The 27,131-nt window shown below is 46.8% G+C and overlaps 2 protein-coding genes across 4 annotated transcripts in view; one reads left to right on the top strand and one right to left on the bottom strand.

Moving 5' to 3' along the window:
- The window catches only part of CLTRN (collectrin, amino acid transport regulator), a 43,622-nt gene extending 17,150 nt beyond the window's left edge, over window positions 1-26,472 (bottom strand). Inside the window, exons 1-7 of one of the 3 annotated variants that reach the window (XM_082717058.1) lie at window positions 25,608-26,472; window positions 19,716-19,874; window positions 18,451-18,559; window positions 17,654-18,175; window positions 17,100-17,275; window positions 16,739-16,797; window positions 12,612-12,697 (exon numbers count right to left, since the gene is read on the bottom strand). In XM_082717058.1, coding sequence (XP_082573184.1) covers window positions 12,612-12,697; window positions 16,739-16,797; window positions 17,100-17,157 — 203 coding nt within the window. In that variant the 5' untranslated portion in view covers window positions 17,158-17,275; window positions 17,654-18,175; window positions 18,451-18,559; window positions 19,716-19,874; window positions 25,608-26,472. Of the gene's footprint in view, window positions 1-12,611; window positions 12,698-16,738; window positions 16,798-17,099; window positions 17,276-17,642; window positions 18,176-18,380; window positions 18,560-19,715; window positions 19,875-25,607 lie in introns of all 3 variants that reach the window. The other 2 variants (XM_082717056.1, XM_082717057.1) reach the window with 2 other exon arrangements.
- Window positions 26,473-26,919: 447 nt separating this feature from the next.
- The window catches only part of CA5B (carbonic anhydrase 5B), a 124,537-nt gene continuing 124,325 nt past the window's right edge, over window positions 26,920-27,131 (top strand). Inside the window, exon 1 of the mRNA XM_082717037.1 lies at window positions 26,920-27,104. The gene's annotated coding sequence lies outside the window, so the exon portion shown is untranslated. The remainder of the gene's footprint in view (window positions 27,105-27,131) is intronic.

Genomic DNA, 27,131 nt, shown 5'->3' with positions numbered 1-27,131 from the left:
GGTGACCGTCAACATCGCTCCTCCTGAGGGCGGCGGGAGCTCCAGCGGGCGCCCCGCCACCCAGGAGCGCCCGCACTCCTGCGCCAAGGACATCCGGCTGAGGGCTCGCAGCCCGGGCCAGAGAGGGAAGAAGAGGAGCCGCAGAGCTCTCCGCTTCGAAGGCCCCCCGGCCAAGAGGAGGCGGCAGAGCCCAGGGGCCAGGCCGTCCGCCTTCAGGCCCGTGTGGAAAGATGGCATGGCCCCTTCCTTCGTGCCCAGGCCTGGGCCTCTGAGAAGAGGCCTCTTCTGGCATCGCGCCGACCAGGAGGCCACCCAGCCCGGGCCCGACCCGCCGCCAGGACACCAGCAGGCCCCAGGAGAGTCACCGGGCCTCGGCTTGAGAGCAGATGAGCGTGTCCCAGAGCCTGGGCCCTCCTGCAGCCTGGGGCCCCCCTTGTATCCTGAGCCACCGCCTGAGACTCGAACCAGCAGTCCTTTTACCCCGCTGACCCCCGCTCGACCCCCGCATGAGTGACCGGCCCCGGCAGCCAGCGCTCACCGCCCGGGCAGCAGCTCCGCCCAGGCCCCAGACCCACCTCCCTTGACCCACGGGGCTGGCATCCAAACCTCGGTCTTCTCCTGCCCTCCCCCTGCCCGCCTTCTCCCTGGAGACACACTTAGCGGGAAGGCCTGCTTCTCCCCTTTTCCCAGTTTCTTGAGTGAAAACAGTGTTCTGTTAGTAACAATAATAAAGTTTCGTTATACAGAGTGTCGTCTTTCTTTCAAAGGGACATACACGAGGATTTCGTCTACACTGAGAATTCTCTGTCTTGGCACTGTTAACATTTGGGGCCGGGTAATTCTTTCCTGGTCCTTGGGTGCTGTCCTCTGCATCGTAGGGTTTTAGCACAACCCCTGGCCTCTATCTTCTAGGGACGGGCAGCGCACCCACATTGTGAAAATACAAAAATATTTCCGAACATTGCCATATATTCCAGAAGGAGGTGGGGGTGGGGGGAGAGGGGTGGGAGGGTGGGGGGGTGAGGGGTCGTAGGGGGTGAGGGGTAGTGGGAAGGTGGTAGGGGGGTGGGGGGAGCACTTGGAAGAAAAAAAAAAAGCCCACACTGGTGGAAAAACTGAGGGACAGTGACCTCTGCTGGCAGAAAGAGTCAAGCTTGGTCATTTTAAAAATAAGCTACTTGTTGGCAAAACTGAAAATGCTAAATACTGGGAAGTGGTGGGAAAGATGCTGAGAACTGGGGCGCCAGGCAGCGCTGAGTGCGAATGTGTAGCAACGCTTGGAAGTGCTGCCCAGAGCGGAGCGTGACCATGAGAAACTCTCCTACACCCCTGCCACACACACATACGCCCCACACCACACACATACCCCCCATGTACACACACATCACACACACACCCCCACACACATACCCCGTCACACAAAACCACCCCCCCACATACACCACACCCCCCAAACAAACCCACACACACATACACCACACAGCACACACATACTGTCCCACACACATAACACATGCACCATACCCACACACACCACATACACACTCCCACACACATCCCCTACGCACACCACATATACCACACACCCACCATACACACACCCTCCCACATACATACACTCACAGACACCAACCACATACCCATCACAGACACCCACACACACACCACACACACACACCCTACACACCACACATACCCACAAAACATACACCCACAACACACACCCCCACAACACACATACCCCAAACACACACACACACCACCCATACCACACACACACCCTCACACATAACACACATCCCCACCCACACACACCATACACACCCCCACACACCCACCACCTACACCCACACACACACCAGCACTAACACCACATGCACACACACCACATATAACCGCACACACACCCCACCCAAATACCACACACACACTCCCATACACACTCCCTACACACATCACACTACACACAACCACACACCCCCACCGACATATACACCACACACACCCACCACCCACCACACACACACCCACAAACACACCACACACACCACAACCCCCCCCACACACACACACAGCAGAGAGGGATGTTCTTCCCAGCACTCCGTCAGAACAGAGAAGCCGAACAACCTAAATGCTCACTCACAGGGGACGGCTAACGTAAACATACTATGCGCTAGCGAGGAAATTCTGTTCCACAAACCGAAGGAAGGACATAGCCCCAGGATTCTCCGCTCTTGGGCTACTGGGCCACGCGGTTCTCTGCATCGTGGGATGCTGAGCGGCACCTCTGGCCCCCGTCGCCCAGACAGCAGCAGGACCACCTCCAGCGGTGACAGCCGCACGCATCTCCAGACACTGCCAAATATGCCCAGGGGGACCGACATCACCCCCAGTGGGAAACCACTGAACTAGGGCTCCGTGGTTGTGACGACAGGTTACATCTCAAAACGAATCTGCTGAATGAAAAAGCCGGGGACTGGTAGAGTATGTGTGGCTCATGCCATTTACAGAATTTAAACAAATGCAAAGTAACGTTGCTGGGAAAATGGGGAAGCCAGGAACTGCATTAAGAGGTCTTCTGGACACTTTCCCTGCCTCGTTCCTTCCATCGAAAGCCTCTTTAAATAGTGTTTAAACATGAATTTCACAGCATCCACCTTTAGAGAGTCCGAGAATAAACAAAGTTTCTTCTCCGGTGCAGCCTGCGTTCTAAGGGGGCGCAGACAGAAGAAACAAGGAAACGGACACACTAGCAGGTGCAGAGAAGCTCCATAAGGAAAAATAAAGAAGGAATAGGGACACGTATGAGTCCACCAACACAACCGGGACCCTACGGCCTTTCCCGTGTCCGCATCCCCATGGAACTACAGCATCCTTTACTATGAATGCAAGTTCTTTACCTGGGGTTTCCGTTGGGGCAATGCCTACTTTCACGTAGCACCTCAGCGAAGAGATTGAAAATGTTCTATCTACCTAGACGTGAAGATTACTAGAAGATGCAAACTGTTACTGAAAATATTAAAGTCAACATTTTCAATGCTGACAGTTACTGTTAGATACAAAATGTCTTGGACTGAACCGCTAGAAGTCAAGTTCGTGTTTTGAGGTTTACTCCCTGCCATTTGCTGGACTTGAGACAAGGCATTTCACTCTACAGCAGTTGCTAGAATGGGCTGGACGTCTTAGTGTGTCCACAAGGGTACTGGTGGCATTTTGAGGAGGGAATTCCTTATTAGCTGGGACTGTCCTGAACTTGGCAGCACGTTGATCACCTCTGAGCCCTGCCGTCTAAATACTACAACACTCTCCAGGCATAGATGCAGCCCCCAAACACACCACATTTCCATATGCTACCTGGCTGGGGTCAGAACTGTACACACATAAGAAACACTCATAAACCATCTCCAAAGTGTCAAGTCCTAAAAACCGAGGCAGATCAAGTTCATGAAAACCAAAGGAAGACGGAGAAATACTCTCCATCGCTAGAGAGATCACTGAAGAGGCATCAATTCTGCGACAGAGGAAGGACATTAGTGAAAGGGGAAGTGGGTCTGAAAAATTCCAATTTAAAAGTATTGAAATAATGATAATTCCTTAGTTTTGATATAGCTATTGTGGGTATTTAATAGAACAGCATCAGGGTAATGGGGGAAGAGTCTAGAGCAGAGTTTCTCAAACTCAGCACTATTAACATTTTAGGCTGCCTAAGTCTTGTCTGTAGGAGGCTGTCTGTTCTTTTCTAGAACGTGTACCACATCCCCAGCCTCTGCACACTCGAGGCCAGTAGCACGTCCAACTGTAACACCAGAGGACCTCCACACAAGTCGACATAAGCTCAGGGGCAGTGGAGGGAAGAAATCCCCCAGGCTGAGAGCCATTAGTACACAGGATCGCTCTATATGATCTCTGCAAGTCTTCTGTAAATACATCTGTAGGTTTTCTAACTAAATACATATAAATACAGGAGCAAAGCAGGTAGTTTTAAAGTTGCCTGGGTAGGGTACAGTAATATGATCTACAAGAATAAAACAAGGCAATGGATTAGTAATAGTTTTACTGGCTTTACTGACAAAGAGATAACATACAAATGTACTCTAAAGGTAGGAGTCATATTCAAATGAAGATATGGGCATCCACCAGCCTAACAACGGTCTTAATAATTAAGGAACGTGTCTGGAAACTAGTTCTGTGTTCAGATGCATCAAGCACTTATCAGGGAGCCTGACTGTCCTAGTGTCCTATGGGGCACTATTTCCGTCATCTCTCCTAGATTCATAGAGTAAAAAGGGGGAACAATATATTCACTGCTGAGGGTCTTTGACTAGAGAATATTAAGTATCCTCCCTACATAGTGGTTCCTCCAGTCAAAGAAGTCTGTGGTTCTTCAGAAAACAGAAAAGTTGTCTGGTGCTCAACAAAGACCAACCATAGAGATACAATGACTGAGAAGTGCTTCTATTTTGTTCTGATACAGGCAGTTGAAGTGGTAATGAGTAAGCCCACTTCCTAAAGGAATGAGTTTGTGGGAAGGGCCAGGGGAGAGCACACCCTGCTTCTGGAGAGGGCTATAAGGCAAAGGCTATAGAGGAAGACAGAAACTCATGGGCTGGGGCTTCCTCCTTGTTTTGGATGATGCTTTGGGAAAGGAACCATGATGTCTTGGTTTCCCCAAGACTGAGAAATTGAAGGCCAACAAGAGATAGAGCCCAGGCAGTCCAGACCCACTTCTACTATGATGACTGACACTAGATCCAGCAGGGGAGTCTCCCCTGAGGTAGCAGAAGAGGGAGAAATGGGTGGGTGGCCATCGTTTCCTTGTGCCCGTGGCTTAGGAGCCTGGGTAAGCATGCTTCACTCACTCACAAAAGTGTACTAAGAAGTAGCATAGCTCAGCCAACATGGTTCGGGGTGGTGAGGAAGAGTTCCTACTGCAACGGCTTTTAGATGCCACGACCCTTCCCGTAAGTGCACGAGTTGCAGTGCTAAGACCCTTGAACACCAAGGTCATAGGATTGTGAGCCAACCAGAAGATTAAAAGCCAAAGTAGAAGCTGATAATCCTGAGATGCCTGAATTGGCTCACAAGATTCCACACCCCAGCTGAGAAGAAACCCAGGACACTCGAGAGGGCGCAGGGTTTCTACATTTCCTGTCGTTTGTCCGTAGTTCTTGTCGCAAGGGTCTCTAATCCCTGCCCTGATATGAACTTCATTGTCTCCAAGCAAAGAACACCCTTTTCAATTTCATCAGCTGCAAAGTCACCTGGGAGACTACCAGAAATATTTAGTCTATCTGCAACACGAGCTTTCTTTGGGCCTGGGACAAGAGGGCAAGGCCCAAGCCTGTGCCACTGTGCGGCCCTGCATTCCTGCAGTGTGGCCCATGCGGACACTCAGGGAAGGGTTGTGTAATGGATGGATGGATGCATGGATGGGTTAATTAATGGAATCCAAAATGAAGCCCACTGTTTCTATGATATTCCAAGAGAGACAAACCCAGCAAGTAAATAAGGCCAAGACCAAATAGGAAAGGGGCGAATGAAAGGAGGGAGACTGCTTCCCCAGAACATTGTTTACTCAACCACAGCTGTTGAAACAACCCAGGAATACCCTCTCTAGCCCCGGAGCAGAAGAGCACTCCTGAATACAGAGCAGGTAGGGGTCGCCCAGAGGAAGTGTCAATGTGATGCAGGTTGGTACTAAAAGGGGAGAAACAGGAAGCCTGATCCTACAGACCAGTAGGAATGTACGTAGCTACCACAGGATACAAATTCCTCCCATTCTGGGTTATGTCAACTAGTGTGACTTCTCCCTGGTCTTTCTTCCAAATGTGACCATACTGAATGTCCCCTAAATTTTACACAGAATGAAAAATTACACAACAAGCACTTACTGAGCTACACATGTCTTTGTCAAGTTTGTTCTGATGTGTTCAGTAAGCTGAAATGCCTAAACCTTTGAAGTTCTCATCCTAAGAACAAAATGTCTAAAGCTACATAGAGCGGCAGATGGTAACTAGACTTCTGGTGGTGATCACGCTGCAGTCTGTACGAAGACCACTGCGTTCTGGTGTCCACCTAAACCAACCTGATGCAGCAGGTCAGACACTTCAATTTCAAAACCAAGAAAATAAACTGAAAGGCCAGGAGCACAGCTAAATAGAAACCCTACATTTTCAAGATTGTAAATAGAGATCGGTCTGATGGAATTATCGGAATTCACTTCAATAATCATTTCGTCCAACTCTTTTACAAAGTACTAATATTTATACATATTCAAACGGCTTCTCAAGCAAAGCTCTGAAAAGGTAAAAATGTCCACTCCGTTTCCTCAAGTGTAGAAAGCCCTGGTTTTACACTAATCCTCTGCGATTTGGCTCTACTGCCGTTTCTCCTCAATGGCGCCAGACAGGGCCAACTGCATCCGAGGGGAGGTAAGAATCAGGCTCTTGTTTCTGGAAATCAAAGGACTAAAGAGGAGCCGGGCTGCTGTTTTACAAGCACAAGACCATTAATCCCCTTACTGTGGACAACACAGCACGTTGTTCCTTTTCAGATCACAAGACTTATTCCTGAATAATTAGGCACAGGACAAAATCCATTCCGTGCCCTACACCATGAGATTCAGAAAGAAAAGGCCATGCCCGAGTCAGACTTCTCCCTCTCGTGCTAAAAGTTGACAAATTACCCTAAAAGCCAACACTGGACGAACTCGGCAGGTGCATTTCCCAACTTGCTTGGGAAGTAGACTCGAGTGTCACCTTCGGTTACATTTCCCTAGAAACTACTTTCAACATTTACACATTTGTCTGAAACTAGTTTACAAAATCTGGCCTAAACCTTACCGTAACAACTTCAAAACCCCTAGCTGCCATCTTCGAATTCACAAGAGATCTTCACATAACCTGACCTCATGAAACCAGAAGTTTCTGTCCTTGCCATTTGCCCAGACATCTTCCATTCTGCTTTTAAGAAAACCTGGGGGGGGGGGGGTCCCTAGGTGTGTCAGTCAGTTAAGCGACCATCTCTTGATTTCAGTTCATGGCATGATCTCAGGGTCACAAGACGGAGCCGCACGTCGGGCACCTCGCTTGGCCCAGAGTCGGCTGGAGATTTTATTCTCCTCCTCCTCCTGCCCCTCGTCACGCTTGCTCTGTTTCTCTCTCTGAAATAGATCAATTAGTCTTAAAAACAAACAATAAGGAACATCCAGGAAGTAGGAAGCAAATCACTTGACAGCAGGCTTCCAGTAAGGTCTTGGAAAGCTTTTGTCCCTCCCGTTCCTGCGCCGTCCTATCACGTCCCCCAGGCCCCACTCCCTCTGCGGGCGCTGCGCCCAGAGAGACCCGGCTTTACCCACCGTCCCGGTGTCAGGGCCGGGCCCGCAGGCGGCTGCGCCACGAGTTACCCCGATCTGTGCTGGCAGCCGCAGCCACAACGGCGCACAGGCTGCCTCTGCACAGAGAGGCTCTGTCCTCACACGCTTGCCTCGGGCGGCTCTGTCAGCTCTTTCTCCGTCGGTCCTTGACAGCGTCTCGGTGGAACCATGCAGCTTTCCCGTCCCTTCTGCTTATGAAAGAGCTCGGGGCGGTGGCATCCGAACTCGGATCCAAACCGTCTTCCCGCCTCGGACACAGCCGCTCTCCGTCCCGTGCCCCACTGCCCTCCTGTCCCCGTGGCCCCCCAGCCCCACCGTCTCCCCAAGTGTCCCTCACCCACGTCATTCTCACTCCTGTAGGGACGTTAGGGAGGACGGAGAGGGCTGGGGGCATCTATCGAAGGGAACAGCAGGGCTCTTGTCCCTTCGCCGGGGCCCTCTGTGGACGCCCCAGGCTGCTCCGCCGTCCGAGGTCCTCCCCTCTGCTGTGGTGGGCGCCCTCAGCTCCTCACTCAGGGCGCCTCGGGGGCCCCCGCTGCGCTCTGGCCAGCGTCCTCCAGCCCACCCCGTGCTCGGCCTCCGGCGGGCCCGGCCAGCCTCACCGGCCTGCTCTCCTGGCCCCGCAGGCAGGGAGTCCTCCCGGCTCCCTCCGGCAGCCTCCGCTGGCTCCCCGGGATAGAGCGGGGGGCAGCCGCTGGCAGAGCCGTCCTGTCGCCCCGCTCCTGGAGCCTGGGACAGCCTTCCCCCTTCGGACTTCTCCAGCCACAAGGCAGGCCCCGTGTCTGCTCCCCCGCACACCCTCAGAGACAGGGCCCCCGGCGTGCATGGCGAGGGAGTGACATGCCGGTGTCTCATCTACAGACAGCGCCAGGCTCTGAGCAGTCGAGGCCTGCCTTGAGGCGGACGGGCCCGAGCAAAAGTGTCACTCAGAGCACATAATCGCTCGTGGGGCGCGGGCAGCAACTCATCGGGACGGGCCCAGCTGTCGGCACCCGTCCAGGCCGCACCTGCCTGTGCGCTGGCACCCGCTCCCGCCCGGCCCTGTCCTCCGGGGAAGGGACAGGAGATGCCACAGCCCTCTCTGCCTGTCTACACCCCTGCCTATCCGGCCCTCTGGCTTTCTCTCCCACTGCCTGCTGGCTGAGGGGGACTGGACCCGCCCCGCTGCCTGTCGGTCCTGTGTGCACGTAGCCAGGACCCATCTCTCTAGCAGGAACACTCTCTTGCGTTGTCAGTTGAGGTTGCAGTGGAATAAGGCTCTGCCAGCCACGGGTCGCCAAGTACGCAAAAGCGTCCTCAGGAGCTCCTGAGCTTGCGTCACTGGAGGCCGTCGGGCTCGATGGAAGAGACGGTGGTGAGGACTGGGTAAAGGCCTACGGCAGCTAGAGCTTCCGTTCTTCTGATCTGATCTGATTATCCTCAGTGCATGACCTTTTACATTTTCCATTCTGTCCGTCCCAGTAACTTCTAGTTTTCTGCAACATTCATAAAATAAGCCACGAGGAGAAAGAAGGAAACAGTGATGTTCCAGATGGGATCCCTGAAGCCATCCCGGAGACCGCTACTTGCCTCCGGGTCAGTCCGCCAGGGCTGCTCTAACAAACGCCCCAGACCCGGCGGCTTAAACAACGGAGATTTATTGTCTCTCGGTCCGGAGGCTGCAAGCCCAGGATCGGGGTGCTCGGGGTCCGTTTCTTCTAAGGCTCCTTTCTTTGGCTTGTGGATGGTTGTCCTCTCCTGTCCTACCCGGGCTCCGTCTGTGCACACCTGCGTCCCCATCTCTTCTTCTAAGGACGCCATTCCTACTGGACCAAAGCCCACCTCTCTGACCTCGTCGTACATTCATCACCTCTTCAAGGACCCTATCTCCTAATACAATCCCATTCTGAGCTACTAGGGCTGCGGACTCGATCATAAGCATTTTGAGGGGATGCAGTTCTTCCCGGAGCCGCTACCCCCAGCATTTATTTTGTCCCGCCCTGGCACCAGAAGGCCTTTGTAAGGCAGAAGAGTTAAAACCTGAGCCGGCTGCCAAGCCACTGGCATCTTCTGTCCACCCACCCACCGGAGAGGTGGCCTCTCTGCAAAGTTTTTCTCAATGCTGTCTTGCATTCTGGGGGGCCCTTTCCCATGGGGAAGCCCGTTCATGTAAGGATGCAGCCTTCTTCCTGGCCGCGCGTGGAGAACGGGATCAGCAAGTGAATTGCATTTTAAACACCCCATGATTCATGAGGCGGCCCTCATCACTCCGCGCCCCGACAGCAGTATTGCTGGCACTCATTCTGCCTACAGCCTTACAGAAACGTCTGTTGACCCTTGATGGAGTTTTGCACGTTCTGACTTTCAATGGGCATTGGCAATAATGCCTTCTCCATAGCATGTACAAGTGAGACGCGTCTGCCGAGTAAACAACATCATATATTCACAAACGTACACAATGTTGCAAGTGAAAAAAATGCAAATGGGAATTCCTCAAAATTCATCTAAAATGTTACATGTTTAAATTAACTCTTCCTACGAATGGAAACATCTGATTTAACATAGTCATTAACAAGGTTCAATGCAGGCACCCAGAGGAAGAAACGGTCTGACCAGCAGAGCAATGTGTAAACCTGGGGACGAGAAGATCTGAAGATAAAGAGACTGTCTGGGGAGGGGCTGCATTCAAAGATGACAAGAGGGCTTCTGTTTTTTTCTTAAATTTTTCCTTTTCAATTTTTTGCAAAGCAATCACCTAATTTTTTTTAAGATTTTATTTATTTATTTGACAAAGACACAACGAGAGAGGTAACAGAAGCAGAGGAAGTGGGAGAGAGAAAAGCAGGCTTCCTGCTGAGCAGGGAGCCCGATGCAGGCCTGGATCCGATGCAGGCCTGGATCCCACGACTCCGGGATCCTGATCTGAGCCGAAGGCAGATGCTTAATGACTGAGCCACCCAGGTGCCCTGAATCACCTAATTTTTATGAGAAAAGTTGTAATGTAGTTGTAAAAAGAATGTGCAGTTTAAAAGGCATGTGACAAGCACAAATAGATTTTTTTCTAAAACTCTATAAAACAGGAACAGAATTCACTTTGGACACAATTTCATTTTACTATGTAACTCCTTCTTCTAATTTTTTGAGTCATGTGAATATATTACCTATTTTCTAATATGTATGTGTGTACATACATCTATCATATGCTTATTTTGCTTCCCCAAATGCTACTCTTTTGTTTCATTCTCTTTTTTTAAGATTTTATTTATTTATTTGACATATCACAAGCAGGCAGAGAGGCAGGCAGAGAGAGAGGGGGAAGCAGGCTCCCTGCTCAGCAGAGAGCCTGATGTGGGGCTCAATCCCAGGACCCTGAGATCATGACCCTGAGATCATGACCCCAGCTGACGGCAGAGGCTTAAACCACTGAGCCACGCAGGCACCCCTGTTTCATTCTTTATATTCAGAGCCCATGTATATTGTGGGTTTGAGGGAGGTCGATAAATAGTGATCCTCTTTGTCAGGTTCTGAATCCTTACAGAATTAAGACAAAAGAATAAAGCAGGGGCGTCTGGGTGGCTCAGTCGGTTAAAGCCTCTGCCTTTGGCTCGGGTCATGATCTCAGGGTCCTGGGATGGAGCCCCACATCAGGCTCTCTGCTCCGCGGGGAGCCTGCTTCCTCCTCTCTCTCTGCCTGCCTCTGCCTACTTGTGATCTCTCTCTCTCTCTCTCTCTCTCTCTCTCTCCTGCTTCCTCCTCTCTCTCTGCCTGCCTCTGCCTACTTGTGATCTCTCTCTCTCTCTCTCTCTCTCTCTCTGTGTGTCAAATAAATAAATAAAATCATTAAAAAAAAAAAAAAGAATGAAGCAGATAGGATACTAAAAAGGCCAGGGTGGAAGACATAACATTAGTCGGCAGGTGAGTTTTCTTCCTAATCGCAAAATTCCTGAAAGGAGGTAATTCATCGACAGTGTCCAGGTAGAACTGAGCTGGGGCATCTATTGCACATGCCGGAGTAATATGCATGATATTGAACAGCTATATGCTATGGCGCCGACCAACAGAAACCGAACTCCTCTGTAGGTAGCACACCCAGCCTTACAGCTGCATGGGCCTGCCCCTGCACGAACTGATTCTACACTTAGTGTAGGGAGAAGCACAGAGGAATGCCTGCTGTCTGCGGGCACAGAAGGGAACCCGGGGAGAGCTTCTCCTTCCAGCTCACCAATCATCAGCCATTTCTCCTCTCAAGGGGAAGAAGGAGAGAGGGAATAGACAGAAACCAGAAGTGGTACCAGAATCACAAACAGAGATAGAAGGAAACATGCCAAATAGAGACCATGCCTCTGGAAGAACAGAAAAAAATGTGAAACTGTGAAAAGTTTGTACTAAAGCTTCTAAGAAAATAACCAAGGTACTATGATAGATGCCAACAGTGGGATGAACCTATACAGGTGTATTTCCAAGATGAGTGCTGTGGCCTGACTTGTTCCCCCTCCCCCAAATTCCTATATTGAAGCCCTAACCCCACCCCACGCCACCCTCCTGGAACTGTACGTGGAGAGAGGGCCGAGGAAGAGATAATTACAGTTAAATGTCATCATAAGGGTGGAGTCCTCATGGGATTAGTGTCTCATTTGAAGAGACACTGGAGAGCTCACTCTCTCTTCCCTCCATGCTCCCCCAACAAAGAAGAGGTCATGTGAGAGCACAGTTCTAGCGGTGTCTGCCAGGCAAGAGAAAAAGCCTCAAAAAGAAATCTGCCTTGCCTGAGCACTGCGAGCTTGGCCTTGGAGCCTCCGGAAGTGTGAGTAATAGGTGTCTGTTACTTAAGCCAACTGGCGTGTGGCATTTTGTTACCGCAGCAGTCCTAGCAAACTAATACCATGAGAGCAGAATTCTTTTCTCCTTTCCTTCCTTCCTTTTTCCTTTCCCTTCATCCCTTTATCCCTCCCTTCCTTCCTTCCTTCTTTCTACCTATCTACAGGACAAGCTGATGTATACAACAGGAAAGTAGAACAAGCTTATGACACATGACCACATCTCCCAAGTTTTTATCATCTTACTGCCTACTGAACAAAGAGCCTTGTTGGAACATGGGACAGGCTGCAAGGTGAACCAGATTACAAAATTTTTAAATGTTACAATGTGAATCCTTTCCAAAAATTAGGTTAATTATTTTCCAGATAGAATTTTGAATTAATGCATGTCTCAAGTATCACTGCAAATAACCAATTAAGATTTTTTACTATTTACTTACTCTGTTGTTTCTCTGTTGGGAACCTTCCTCATGGAGAAAGCCACCATTGCTTTGAAAAGATATTCCTCATTTGTATCCCAGGCATACTAAAAGAGAAGTAAAACAGAAAATGTAAAAGGCTTAGGATAAAAAAAAAATGGTCCTGTTGGAATCTAACTGTGACCACAGTGGCGGTGTTAATCAGTGCCTGTCCCTCTCTCTCTCTCTTTCTCATCTTCCTCACACACTAAAGACCAGAAGCCAAGATAAATCACGTCATGGTAATGTTCAGGATGAACTTTCTTGGACATTCTGTCATTCCAAGTGTGGTGCACTTTCCATTGCATTATCTTCTTCAAGATCTGCAGTGTTAGTAGCCAGTCAACAAAGAGCGCATTCAGACATCGTATTCTGGACATACACAGTTGGTTCCCTTCCTCCCGTACTCTTTCCTCAGTTTCCTTTCCTTTACTAACATAGGTACAATTTTTCTTTCCATTTTCTTAGCTGGAAACTTGAGTGTGTGCATATTATGGACTGAATTGTGCCCCCCCCCAATTTATATGTTGAAGTCCTAACCCCTGATACCTTACAATGTAACAGTATTTGGAAACAATGTCTTTACAGTGGTGATTAAGTTTAAATGAGGTCATTAGGGCAGACCCTAATCCAATATGGACTGGTGTCCTTCCAAGAAGAGGAAACATGGACACAGCCACATATAGAGGGAAGACAATGTGAAGATACAGAGAGAAGACAGTCATCTACAAGCCAAAGCGAGAGGCCTGGAATAGATCCTTCCCTTACACACCTCAGAAGGAACCAACCCTGCTAATACTCTGAGCTTGGACTGCCAGCCACCAGAACTAAGATAAAATACATTTCTATTGTTTAAGCCCCCCAAGTCATGGTACTTTATGACAGCAGCCCTGGAAACTAATGTGGCTGACCACATATTTTAGGTGAGGAATCACGTGGAACTGGACAAAGTCACACAACAGGGTTGTTTAACTCTTAAGTTCATGATGACCTACTCCCCAATTGCCTGGAAATCCCTCAGGTCTCCATCATTTTCTCTCTCTCATGGCTCACGACGGCTATTTCAAACCTCTTTCAGCTCCCCACCTCCACCAAACTCAAACCTCATACTCACTAGATGCTTCTTATTTTTTTTTTAAGATTTATTTATTTGAGGGAGAGAGAGACAGAGCACAAGCAGGGGGAGAGGTAGAGGGAGAGGGAGAAGCAGGCTCCCCGCTGAGCAGGGAGCCTGATGCTATGCGGGGCTCCATCCCAGGACCCTAGGATCATGACCTGAGCCAAAGGTAGAGGCTTAACTGCCTGAGCCACCCAGGCACCCGTCACTAGATGCTCTTGTCTCATAATTTAGAGATACATCCTCAAGTCACCAATTTAAACTCCCCCATCTTCCTGACACCAAACAAAAAACTCCCTCTGTAGACATATATGCTGTCCACGTGCTCCCCCGGAAGGCCGATGCGGTGTTTCTCCTCCTATCAATGGCTATTTCATCCACTTGTATTAGGAACACTTCCGTTCCGCCCTTCTCAGGATCTAAGGGTACAGCTTCCCTCTCCTCTGTACATGAGACCCTGGCTTTTAGCCACACCCTCAAGCCTTCCCATTAAAACGGCACCAAAACCAAATCACTGACCTCAATCCTTCTTCCTCTATCTACTGCTGTCTGTCTCCTGCCCTTCACAGCCAACAGCCTCAAAAGAGTTGTCATACTTGCGTTTTTACCTGTTTGCCACCCACTTATTCTCAGCTCCCTCCATCACCTGCTTTCCAGTTCCACCACTCCACAAAGATGGCTCTCTCTACAGTTACCAGTGACCTCCACGTGACTCAACCTAACCAGTGGCTTTCAGTCCCACCTTGCTTGATCTGTCAACAGCACGCTGATGAACACTTCCTCCGACCTGAAGCACTCTCTTCCCCTTTGTGATACGCATTCTGGTTTTCCTCCTGTCCCTTTGTCCCCTGAGTAGGTTCGTGCTCTCCTATAAGGGTTTCAGGTTTCAGAGAACCTCAAAACTCTATGCTAGAGCTTCCTCTCTTGTCACTCTGTACTTTCTCCCTCACACTGTCATCTACTCCAGGCTTCCATTATCACCGGCACGTGAACGAGCCAGCACCGTATCTCAAGCCGGCCCTGTCCTTGCTTATTCAGAAATATGTCATGCTCAACAAGTCCAAAATTAAAGCCATGATTTTCTTGTCTGTACCTGCTTCCCTGGCTCATACGTAGGTCATCATCCATTCAGCTACATAATTAGAAACTAAAGCATCATCCTGGGGGGCCTGGGTGGCTCAGGTTCAGGTCATGATTGTAGAGTCCTGGGATCCAGTCCCATATCAGGCTTCCCTTGCTCTGCAGGGAGCCTGCTTCTCCCTCTCCCTCTGCCTCTAGCCCTGCTTATGCCGCGCCCTCTCTCCCTCTCTGTCAAATAAATAAATAAAATATTCTTAAAAATAAATAAATAAAGTGTCACCCTTGACTCCTGCCTCCCCCTTTCTCCTTTCTACTCTTGTCCCCTGCAGTCTGCCTTCCCCACTGTGACCAGGGTGTTTTCCAAGCACTCATTCTATAACAACATCTCTTTCAGAAAACTCACGTTGGCTTTAAAGATAATCTCAAAACTTCCTAACCCAGTCCACATACTCTTCAAGAGCCCGATCTCTGCTTTCTGCCTGAACTCAGCACACGCCAGGCTCTACCGCCCTGCTCCAGCGCAGAGACCTCAGCCTTCCGTCCACCTCATACTCTCACTAAGTTCCTTCCTGTAACAAGTCTTTGCATGTTCTGTACCCTCTGCCCTGTGTTCTTTTATCCTCTGGCTCACCTCCGCTCAGACTTTTAGACTTCATAGCAAATGCCAAGAACTAAGGCCCCCGACAAGGCCAAAGCCCCCAGGTACTTCTCCTTCCTGTAATACCTGTCAAGATCGCACATTTCAATTTCATTTACCGAATGTTTCATGGGCAACCAATCTTCCTGATACCATGAGCTCCACGAAAGCTGGGACAAGCCCAATTTATGTGCCATCGCATCCCAGCATCCAGTATGGTGCCCACCCTTGGAGGACCCTGGGATACACAACCACACACTGGTGGAGAGAGTAGATTCTACAGTCAGACAGCCTGGTTCAAATCTCACCTCTTTGTCATTTGCTGACCTGAGCTCCTGAGCAAGCTGCTTAATTTCTTTGTACCTCAGTTTTCTCCTCTACTCCATGAGGGCGGGCATGCCTGTACTACCTCCCTCAAAGGGCTGTTGTGGGGGCTGCGGGAACTGATGTAAGTCAAGTGCTCAGAAGAGTCTCTGCTGGAAAGTAAACTAAGTTCTGAATAAATGCTGGGCCCTCTAATGATCCTTACTCACTGAATGAATAAAATAACCCGTTGGTGGATAGGCCTGCAAACAGAATCCGTACCTCTAACTTCCTTAGCACTCGTCAATTGCTTCTACCCCAAGTCATCTTATTATCGCCTACTACTAGGGCAAGTCTTCACAGACCACACGGGGATACCCAAACTAGAAGTGCACAAATCATCTCATTAATTCCACAGATCGTATTGTTCTTATAGCTATGTGAGCCTCATGAGTATTTTTTAACTTCAATTTCATAAACATGTATTTCATGTTGTTACTCTGACATTTGAGAAGAACCGGAGGAACTTCACATTAGAACTAGAAAGTTTTCATGCTATGAAAAATCTGATGTGGGAACAATGCCACCTTTGCGTGGACTAGAAGACTGAGGCTGACAAAATCCTAATGACCGCAAAGGTGTGCAGAGCCGGCCCAGACCTGAGTGTGGGACTCGGGCCCTCGGGCCTCCGCCACTCCCCCCCCCCCCACTGTGCTTGGCTGAGATGCTCCAGTTTGCTACACTGTTGTGTGTCATACAAAGCTTCACAGATTTTCTAGCATACACCGCAGATTAAAGACTTGAGGCAAAATCATTTTTTAACAATTTCTAATTTACTATTTTTTAACTTTAAGACCATATCTGATTTGAGGTCTTTAGGATCAAACTATATGAGTTTAAGATAGGAGGCAGAGGCTCATTACTAAAGAAAGTAGTGTTATTACAAAATGAACATGCAGGTTCTTCACTTACTGCTTTATCTCCCAGAGCTGTTCTGATACTCAGTCTTACTTTAAAAGCATTTTCTGCATCTGCCAGAAAGAAAAGGGAGCAGTGTGTGATGATAAAAATCTGCCAAAACATCAAGTCCAAACATTTAATCAACTCAAATCAACAGAACACAGATCTTCAAACTGCCCCTGAAACTGAAAGTTTAACTACAAGCACCTTAGCCTGTTCAAATTTTTCCTTCAAACTCATAAAACAGTCCCAGTCCCAACTTTCAAGCCACAACACGTCTGCGGATTTAGGAAAATAAAGAGGTCATTCAGTCGAAGATTTGTCAATCATTTAGAAAACTGTTACCCTATTCTTAAGTTTCAAGACCACATACCTGGTTGACACAGTTCAGCACGAACAGCAGTCACCAGAAAAAAGAGCAGGCACAACATTCTTTCAGGGTGCGAAACACCAGGCAAACGGAGGGAAAAAACTCTGCCCTCCACTTAAAGCTGCCTTAGCCATTCTGTGACCCGGATTAGAATATCAGAGAAACAAGCGAGCCACCACCTAGAAGGTTTAATGATTAAACCCCATTATTTGGGTTAATACTTACAGAGAAGCAGCCCATCTCCTGTCAGTTATTTACCAAAATCTGTTTGGAAAACAGATTAGTTGTCCTTTCTGAACTCTACCTCCAGCGGCTGCTTCCTCTGCTGACTCGAGACGGAATCCGCCTCCGCCCCTTCTGTGGTCCCCTGGCTAAGGGCGCCATGGAAAGAACGCGGCCCTCTCTGAATGGTTTCCTCGGCCTCATCTTTCCACCTTTCCCGGGCTAAAATAGCCGGTCCTTGATAAGCTCCCTTCATGTGGAAAACAAACATCACCCCTTTCTATCTCTGGGGAACAAAAGACACCCTTCCAAGAATGGCCTCACCTGACTCTCACCTCCACAGGTAAACATCTGGGGAGCGCTCCCACCTCAAAGGGAATCATTCTGGTCAGCCCTAAGTTCTGGCGGTTGTGTAGATTCAAAGTTAATGGTATAGAGCGGTGCTGTCCAGTGGAACATTCTGCAATGACAGAAATGTTCTGTATCTGCACTATCCAACACGGTCGCCATCACATGTAGGTGGCCACTGACCATCTGGAATGGGGCTGGGCTGCAGAGAAACTCAATTTTCTATTAATTTAATTTATGTAGAAACATGTGACTAGCAACCACGTTGGTCAGCGCGCCAGAGAACAGTCATTAAGAGCTTCCCACCATGAACTAGGTTTGCTGGATTCTCTCCTCCTCAAAACAGCACCTCCCAGTCGCTGTTGCTGGAATCATCTCAGATGCCAGGGAAACGAGGATCTGGTGTTCGAGGCAGCGGTGGCCATGGGAGGAGGGAGTGGGTGTCACCAGAACCCCGCCTGCGCCGCACTGACCTGCCCTGGGCCTTCACTGGTCAGCCTTGGTCAAAACTGAAAAGGCAACAGGGGCGCCCGGGGGGGGTCTGTCAGTTAAGCATCTGCCTTGGGCTCAAGTCATGATCTCAGGGGCCTGGGATGGAGGCCCGCATCTGCTCTCTGCTCAGTGGGGAGTCTGCTTCTCCCTCTCCCTCTGTGCTCTCTCTCTCTCTCAAATAAATAAGTAAAATGTTAAAAACAAACAAACAAACAAACAGACCTGAAATTGCAACAAAGCCTCAGAGATGCTCTCGGGATTACCATAATGAGTGGAAGAGAGTCTCCCCTACCGGATATTCATGGATGTCAGCAGAAGCCGCCCAGGCAGGTTGATGTCAGGGCTTTCCTCTCTACCATGCTGCCCCTTCATGAAGTCAGTGCCCAGATTCCACGTCATTGCTTGAAAACCATGAAAGGAAAAATAAGACTGGGTGACCCTGCTGGGTCACCTGATGTTGACCCTGATGTTAAATACAAAATGTGGATTTTCAAAGCCACCATGAGAGAGAGGTAACAGCTACACTCCCACAGCACTCCGAGAGTCCTGTCATTTCCCCGTCCTGGGCAGGCTGATGTTTTATCACAGATGACCCATTTCTGCTTGGTGACTCCACCTGAGGAAGCTTCTCTCTTCTCCCTCACCTTGGTCGCAAGGGCACAGAGTCAGGAAAGACTGGATCAGAGGGAGAGGCCGCCAAAAGTTAGGCCCGTCATTCTAGCAATTTCACTATTAGGTGAAATGGAAATTTCCTAGAAGGGAGAGCTCACATAACTTAGTCCTGAAAAGAAAGTCAGTCTAGATGAAGTTATCTGGGGAAATGTTAGACTAGTTTAAGTCAACATAGGAAAGAAAAGCCAGTGGATGGAGATTATAACAAAGCTAATTATTTGCTATCAGGGAACAAAGCTATGTTAGAGATGAATCTGATTCAGCCTTCCCTGAGCCTTAAACTTCCCAAAAGTGTCAAATGTTTCTCTTTTGCTCTTAATCACATATGTGACTAGGACTGCAGACAGGAAAATGCTGAATTAGAGTTAAGTCATTCTTTGAAAAGCAAGGAAAGTTTCTTCCCTTTTGAATTATGATTTCTCTCCTTTTTCAAAATAAAATTCACCATTTATTAAACAATTTCTATGTGCCAGGCACTCTAGTAGTGCTTAATATAAACATGAGTTTTTTAAAAAATTATCCTTACTAAAACAGAATCGACATATGACATGTGAATTTCAGGTGTCCCAAAGAGTGACTCAACATTTATATACATCACAAAACGCTCACTACAGTAAGCATCGTTACCGTCTGTCACCACACACTTACTATAATTTTACTGACTACATTCCCTTTGCTGTACTTCACTTTCACTATTCTATACTTTAGCGATGTTTGTTGTCTCATTTGAAAAATGACAGAGGAAAAAAAAAAAAGGCAGGAAAAACGAGCCACAGAAGTTCTGTATAGAAAATACAGAAAAGCCAAAAGAGAAAAATACAAAATACCCGTAACATCACCAGCATGAATGACCAATGCTAATATATTTTGAGAGTGGAAACATACCTGCTTTAGCCTTGGCTCTTCTTGTGTGAAGCTCTTGTTCTGTCTCATTATCGCAGCACTACCAGAATCGTAATGGTGGAATACCATGGACCCTTGTTCTCTTCCTTATTCTAATGGGAGTGCCGCTCTTCGGCTGGATCTGGTGGACCACTTTTAAATCTGATGAGTAGTGAGATAAAAAGTCTCCTTTTACTAAAAATTATTTTTATCCAGAGATCATGTAGAATTTCATCAGCTGCTCTTCTAACATCTATTAATATGATCCTAGAGATCTTACCATTTGGTGCGTTTTACTAAAAAATTCCTTTACATGGATGCAACCCTTAGATAAGCTCAGTTTGAAGATACTCCTGGACTTAATTGCTGTGTTTTTCCTTAGGTTTTTAAACCTATTTTTGTAGAATATCATTTAGGTTCCTTTTCAAGGGCTGATTGCTGAAATTTATTTTTTTCTAGCCCTTACATTATCATCCTGAAAATGGTATACAAAGATTTCTAATATCCTCTATGGTTACAAACACTTTAAAATGCCAAAGAAAATCGCAGAAGAAATGCAGAGTTGAAGAATCTGGTTCATACACATTTTAGGGGAAGAGCTCTTTGAAAACTTTGATTTCTTACATTGTCATTTACTTCAAGTTTCATGTTTCACTGAGTCCATTCTGGCTGTTTATAATTTCTAAGAAAGTCATTATTTCATCAAGATTTTCCGGGATTCTCATGGACTTTCTACAGTATTTCCCATCAAATATCTAAATTCATTGCTATACTCCCTTTGCACGTTCTAGTAAACATATTAGTTTTTTCTCATTTTCCATTATTCTCAACAGAGATTTGTCTGGTTTTGTTGTCACTTAATCAAAGAACAAGATTTCAAATTTAATTTTCAAGTCTTTTTTTGTGCTTTCTGAGTCATCGATCTTATTATTTTTTTTTTTATTAAGTCCTTACTCCTGTTGTCATCATGCTGGTTTTCTTGTTCTTCTTATAACTCTTGAATTGACAAATAGGCTTATGCATTTTTAGTCTTTCTTGGTTAATAATGAAAATATCTGTGGCTATGAATTTTCCTTGGAGTATTGTTCTGGCCACATGACATAAGAAGTATAGATGTACAGTGAGCTCACACTTATTTTCTAAAGAGTCTGTAATTATAGTTTCAATTTTCCTATATCCCAGTGTTTGCTTAGAAAAGTATTTGACAGTAGTAAAATTGGTAGCAGCCCAAAAGACAATCATGAAAAATATCAACTTTTATAGTCCTGCCAGTTGAACAGAAAAGGTATAATGGTAAAATAAGACACTGTCAATAACTCAATTTAAAACATGAAAATTCTTACAAGGTATGGGTCACTTAGAACATGCTAAAACTTTTTAAAGTTGTTCTTGCCTCTTAACATACTGGGTTTTTTTCTTCCACTTATAAAAATCTTGCACAAACTTGCTCTTTATTTTCACACAGAATTTGAACCTCCAGAGAATTAAATTAAACTAAATTAAATTAAACCTCCAGAGAATTCATACCAAACTTGCTTCATACAAAGCTCATCTCTGCAATTTCACATACAGGAGGTTCATAATTTACCAGCAACAGTGGTAACGATGACAAAGAAAGCAGTTTCAATTGTTCTGAATATGTTACTATTTACTCCCAACGTTCGGAGTTTAGAGAACAAAGATAAAAAATTGAGATTACTGCTTCCGTGAGCAATACAGAAGGCACCGGGTCTCCTGAGACAGGAAAAAGAAATTAATTTCTCTGTGTTTTTTCCTGCTCTACAACACTATTGAAAAGCAGTTTCTCAGTACTTAACTATTGATCTATTGCTCTGGAGGGTAAATTAAATATGAGATCACACAAAAAAAACCCACGTATGTCATTCTTTTGATGCATGCAAGGTGCTTTTTAAGGTTCATCAGAGTGCAAGCGGGCCTCATCCCACCTCTGTCCTTTGTGTGTGCTTCTTTCCACACCGCTTTCTCAAGTTCAATACAGTGAATTTTCATTTTTTACCTTTAAACTTCTTAGCCATCATTCCACATCTACCTCAATGATCATCTCCTTTGAGAAACCTTTGTTTTGGGATGCCTGGGGGGGGGGGGGTTAAGCATCTGCCTTCAGCTCAGGTCCTGATGGTCCTAGGACTGGGATCAAGCCCCACATCTGGCTCCTTGATCAAGCGGGGAGCCTGCTGCTCCCCCCTGCTTGTGCTGACAAATAGATAAAATAAAATATTTTAAAAAGAGACACAGAGAGAAAGCTGTCTTTTGTTTTTGTTATTATTTGTTTTACACTTGTCCAGTCCACTAACTTTTTCTTCTCTCCTTCTCCTGGGTTCCCACAGCATTTGTTCCCATTTGAGCGTGCACCTATTGCCAACATGATTTACTTTTGTGTCCTACAGATTTTAAGTTTCTGGAGAACAAGGACTATATTTGGTTTAATTTTGCATTTCTCATGGCCCATGAGTATTTGATAACTTAATAGAACTGAATTTACTTATTTGAATCATAAACTGACATTTGAAGAAGGTCAAGAATGCAGATATAAATCATGAGGCGCACTGCGATTTTTTTTTACATTCCTAGTCAGAGAAAACTTCTAGTATCTGCTAAATAAGGAACGCTGGGCTTTGGGATATGTTTGTCTCCACTTCCACACCTCTGCCCTTTTTAAGATGAAAAGAAATCTGAAGCCACAGTGTTTGGAAGGTTCATCAGATTTTGTAGGTTAATCAACAGCCATAACCATTACGAGCTTAGTCTTTTTATCCACAGCGTAACATTTTTCTAGTTCAGAGAAAGTTAATCACTACTGCTTAGAAATAAAGATTAATTTAGACAAGCTGAGTTGAGTGTAATTCTGCCAACTTTGTTTTTTTAATTAACATATATTATTTGTCTCAGGGGTACAGGTCCGTGATTCATCAGGCTTACACAACTCACAGCACTCACCACAGCACACACCCTCCCCGATGTCCATCTCTCAGCCACCTCATCCCTCCCGCAACCCTCAGTTTGTTTCCTGAGATTAAGAGTCTCTTATAGTTTCTCTCCCTCTCTGGGTTCATCTTGTTTCATTTTTCCCTCCCTTCCCCTATGATCCTCTGCCTTGTTTCTAAGATTCCTCCTATCAGTGAGATCATATGATAATCTTTCTATGACCATCTTATTTTCCTTAGCATAATACCCTCTAGTTCCATCCACATGGTTACAAATGGCAAGATTTCAGGGGGGGTTTTGATGGCTACATATTTCTCTCTCTCTCTCTCTCTCTCTCTCTCTCTATATATATATATATATATATATATCACATCTTCTTTATCCATTCATCTGTTGATGGACATCTAGGTTCTATCCATAGTTTGGCTATTGTGGACATTGCTGCTATAAACATCTAGGTGCACATGCCTCTTTGGATTACTACATTTGTATCTTTAGGGTACTTTAAATTCTTAAATTAAGAATTTAATTTAAGTGGGTTGAGCTTCTGCCTTCAGCTTGGGTCATGATCTCAGGGTCCTGGGATCGAGCCTCACATCAGGCTCTCTACTCAGCGGGGAGCCTGCTTCCCCCTCTCTCTCTGCCCGCCTCTCTGCCTACTTGTGATCTCTGTCTGTCAAATAAATAAATAAAATCTTTTAAAAAAAGAATTTTAAGGACAGTTTCTTTTTTTAAATTTTTATTTATGTTTTTAATTTCTTTTCAGTGTTCCAGAGTTCATTGTGTATGCACCACACCCAGTGCTCCATATGTTTCTTAAATGGAACGCTTGCGTGCCTCATCTCCTGCATGAAGACCAATGCATTAAAATGAGTCTCAGGTAGTAAAAGCAAGCTCTTACCAATATTTCTTCCTCTAACTCTTTCCAATATTGTTTGGGTGTTATATTAAGAGTATTCTCATGGTGTAAGCAAGTTATAATTTTTTTCCAAAATTATTATGGCCATGCTCTACGGAGCAGTATTTTTCACCTTCTATTTGGCAAACAGTGTCACCCAGTCACATTCAGCCCTGATATAGGTACTTCTTTTGCCAACCTATATAAAAAGATGGAGGAGCCATTGGGCCTTGTATCTTTCAGGTTAGATGCTCTCATTTTCATAACAGAATCTTTACCTTCATTCTTTTTTTTTTTTTTTAAAGATTTATTTATTTGACAGAGAGAGATCACAAGTAGACAGAGAGGCAGCCAGAGAGAGAGAGAGAGGGAAGCAAGCTCCCTGCTGAGCAGAGAGCTCGATGCGGGACCCGATCCCAGGACCCTGAGATCATGACCTGAGCCGAAGGCAGCGGCTTAATCCACTGAGCCACCCAGGCGCCCCCTTTACCTTCATTCTAATGGATATACAAAGCATATGAATTAATCAACATATCAAAGTTTCTGCCCTTAAATTCTGACCAGCAACAATGATACTGACCCTTCTACTGTCTGGAAATCGTCAACAGCTTGTAGTAAGAATTGCTGTTGGTGAGAACTGCTGTTTGTAAAGACATGCACACAACACCTTTATCACTGCAAATCAGAGATGCCCTATAGGTTGTTGCAGCCATGCATTCATCCTGCACCCGCAACAAACACTGTTAATCGACTACAGAACATTTTCCTTTTGAGTGTGGACTCAACCATAAAGCTTCCCAATAGTTATTCAGTCAGTTGGCAAGTTGAAACTTACTTGCCATCATGGAGAATGATGATCTAAATGCTGCCCTGAGGGACGCCTGGGTGGCTCAGTTGGTTAAGCAGCTGCCTTCGGCTCAGGTCATGATCCCAGCGTCCTGGGATCGAGTCCCACATGGGGCTCCTTGCTCAGCGGGGAGCCTGCTTCTCCCTCTGCCTCTGCCTGCCATTCTGTCTGCCTGTGCTCGCTCTCTCCCTCTCTCTCTCTGATAAATAAATAAAATCTTTAAAAAAAAAAAATAAAAAAAAAAATAAATGCTGCCCTGAACGGGGGGGGGGGGGGGTGCTAGGTGGCTCAGATGATTAAGTGCCTGCCTTCTGCTCAGGTCAGATCTCATTGAGCCACACGGTGTCTCCCTGCTCAGAGGGGAGTCTGTTTCTCTCCCCCACTCTGCTACTCCTCCGGCTTGTGCTCTTGCTCTCTGTCATATAATTGAAAACAATAATAAAATAAATACTGCCCTGAATAAAGCCATAACACTGAGTGCCTGTAATTTCAAATGAACAGAAAAGTTTGGGTGGCTTATAGGATTGATTCAATACTTTGTGATTGCTGGCAACAGCGTACAATGAGGAGATCTGTATAAAAGTCCTTTTGCACGTGTCTCCTACTTAATTGCCATCAAGACGAGGAGCCAAGATGTCCATTGGGACTAAAAATCAAGAAAACCTGCTTTTCAAAAACAAACAAACAAAAAAACTAAACAAATGTATGGAACTCAAGGGCACTATGCTAAGTGAAATAAATCAGACGGACAAAGACAAAAACCATAAGATCTCACTTACATATGAAACCTAAAAAAACAAAAACAAAAAACTGAACTCATACAGATAACAGACTGTTGGTTGCCAAAGTCAGGGAATGGGAGAAGGGCAAAATGGGTGAAAATGGTCAAAAGGTACAAACTTCCAGTCATAAAGTCAGTCAGTCATTGGCTGTAATGTACCGAATGGTAACCATAACTAATAATACTGTATCGCATATTTGAAATTTGCTAAGAGTAAATCTTAAAAAGTTCTCATCACAAGAAAAAAATTACAGCTAAGTATGGGGTCAGATAGTTATTGTGACCATTTCACAATATACGCAAATACTAAATCATTATGTTGTATACTTGAAACTAACATAATGTTATATGTCAGTTATACTTCAACTAAAAAAAGAGACCAGCACTTACCAAGCCCTTTTCTACCTATTCCAACCCCCTTACCACATCTTAATTTTCTCTTCAATTCTTGTATCATCCAAACCCAGCTTGGAAAACTTCAGACTGTAAGTCCCTTGAGACATGTCTTGACACTGGAACTTAGTACTCCATAAACACAATTTAAATGAATGCATAACTGAAAGGCTAACGGTAAGTGCCCTTCCTTCAGAAGTGCCCCATTCAGAGATTTCTGGACAGGAAAAAAAAAAAAAAAAAAAAAAAAGCGGTAACCCCTCCACTTTTTTCTTGTGGACGCAGAATTGTTAAATGGAGGGAGTAAACCTCTTTACTTTAATCCCAGAGCAGGGGGTCTACAGAGGTATAAGTGTTGTGCTGTCCCGACAAGCTCTAGATAGCAGGAAGGCACTATGCGCTTAGAAAAAGTCTTCTGAAGATGCCAGGAGGCAGAAGAATGTGCTTACTACTCCGTGCATCTGCCTAGCATTTAAGGTTGGTTGAAGGGCTGGAAGGAACACAGTTCCAGTCAGTGCCCAGTTAAGTTTCCTACCCGGTTGGAGCTGGGAGGAAATAGGAAGAAAGACTATTTTCAGAGGAGGATTAGGGATGCAAAGACTTCTTTCACTTTATAAATGCCACTGACGTCCAGCTCTGAGGTGTAGGCTGTTTTCTCCGGAAACACAAGAGCCCCGCCCGCTCCTGAACAGCTTCCCGCGACCGAGTTCCGCCTGCAGAGGGAGGGCAGGGAGCGTGGACTGCTGAGAGCGGACCCAAAAGGGGGAGTCCTGAGAACCCAGGGAGCGGCCATGACGCAACGCCAGAAAACGCGGAAACCGGCACGAGCGTGGCCAATGTGGATCGTAGGGTCGTGCCGTGGGGCGCTGGGATTGGCCATGACGTAGGACCGTGGAAAGCAAGAAAGGAACGTGACGCGGCGTGGGGGGGCGGGGCATGGACACCGTGGGAAGGAGCGTGGGCTACGTTCTAGGTGGGAAGGGCGTGGCCTAGGCATCGCCCAGGGGCGTCGCCTGAGAAAGTTGGACTTAGTGCGTGAAGGGCGTGGCGTGGCCGCTACGAAGGCGCGACAAAGCTGGTCGAGTCCGCGGAAAAGGTGAGCTCAGGCAAAGGACAGAGGAATTACCAAGTGGAAAGGAGGGATGTGGGCACAAGGGAGGGAACGTGGTGTCAGAGGAACGAGCGTGATTCAGGGGATAACACGCACGTGAACACGATCTGTGGAAAGGCGGGGCCATGGAATAGCATACGGGACACAAACTACGTAACGGGAAGAAGGGCCGTGGTATAGGCGGAGCGCGAGGGCGTGACACATCCGTGAGGGCGTGACAAACATAGTCCAGCTCGAAGGAGGGGCGACCCAGGCGGAAGGCAGAGGCGCGGCCAAGTTAGTGCGCAGGCGCGTGGTCGCGGCTGCCGGCCTGGAGCGACGGCAGCAGAAGTGTAGCCAGGGCAGAGAACCAGTGCAGACCCAGGCTCTGGGTGGATGGAGAGAGTTCGGGCTCCGACGCGGTGAGCGAGCCCAAGGTGGGAGTTACCCTGCTTTGCCGGAAA

The sequence above is a fragment of the Mustela nivalis genome (assembly GCF_964662115.1).
Source record: "Mustela nivalis genome assembly, chromosome: X".
Lineage (NCBI taxonomy): Eukaryota > Metazoa > Chordata > Mammalia > Carnivora > Mustelidae > Mustela > Mustela nivalis.
The sequence above is the reverse complement of the archived record's forward strand: the minus strand, read 5'-3'. Positions and strand labels throughout refer to the sequence as shown.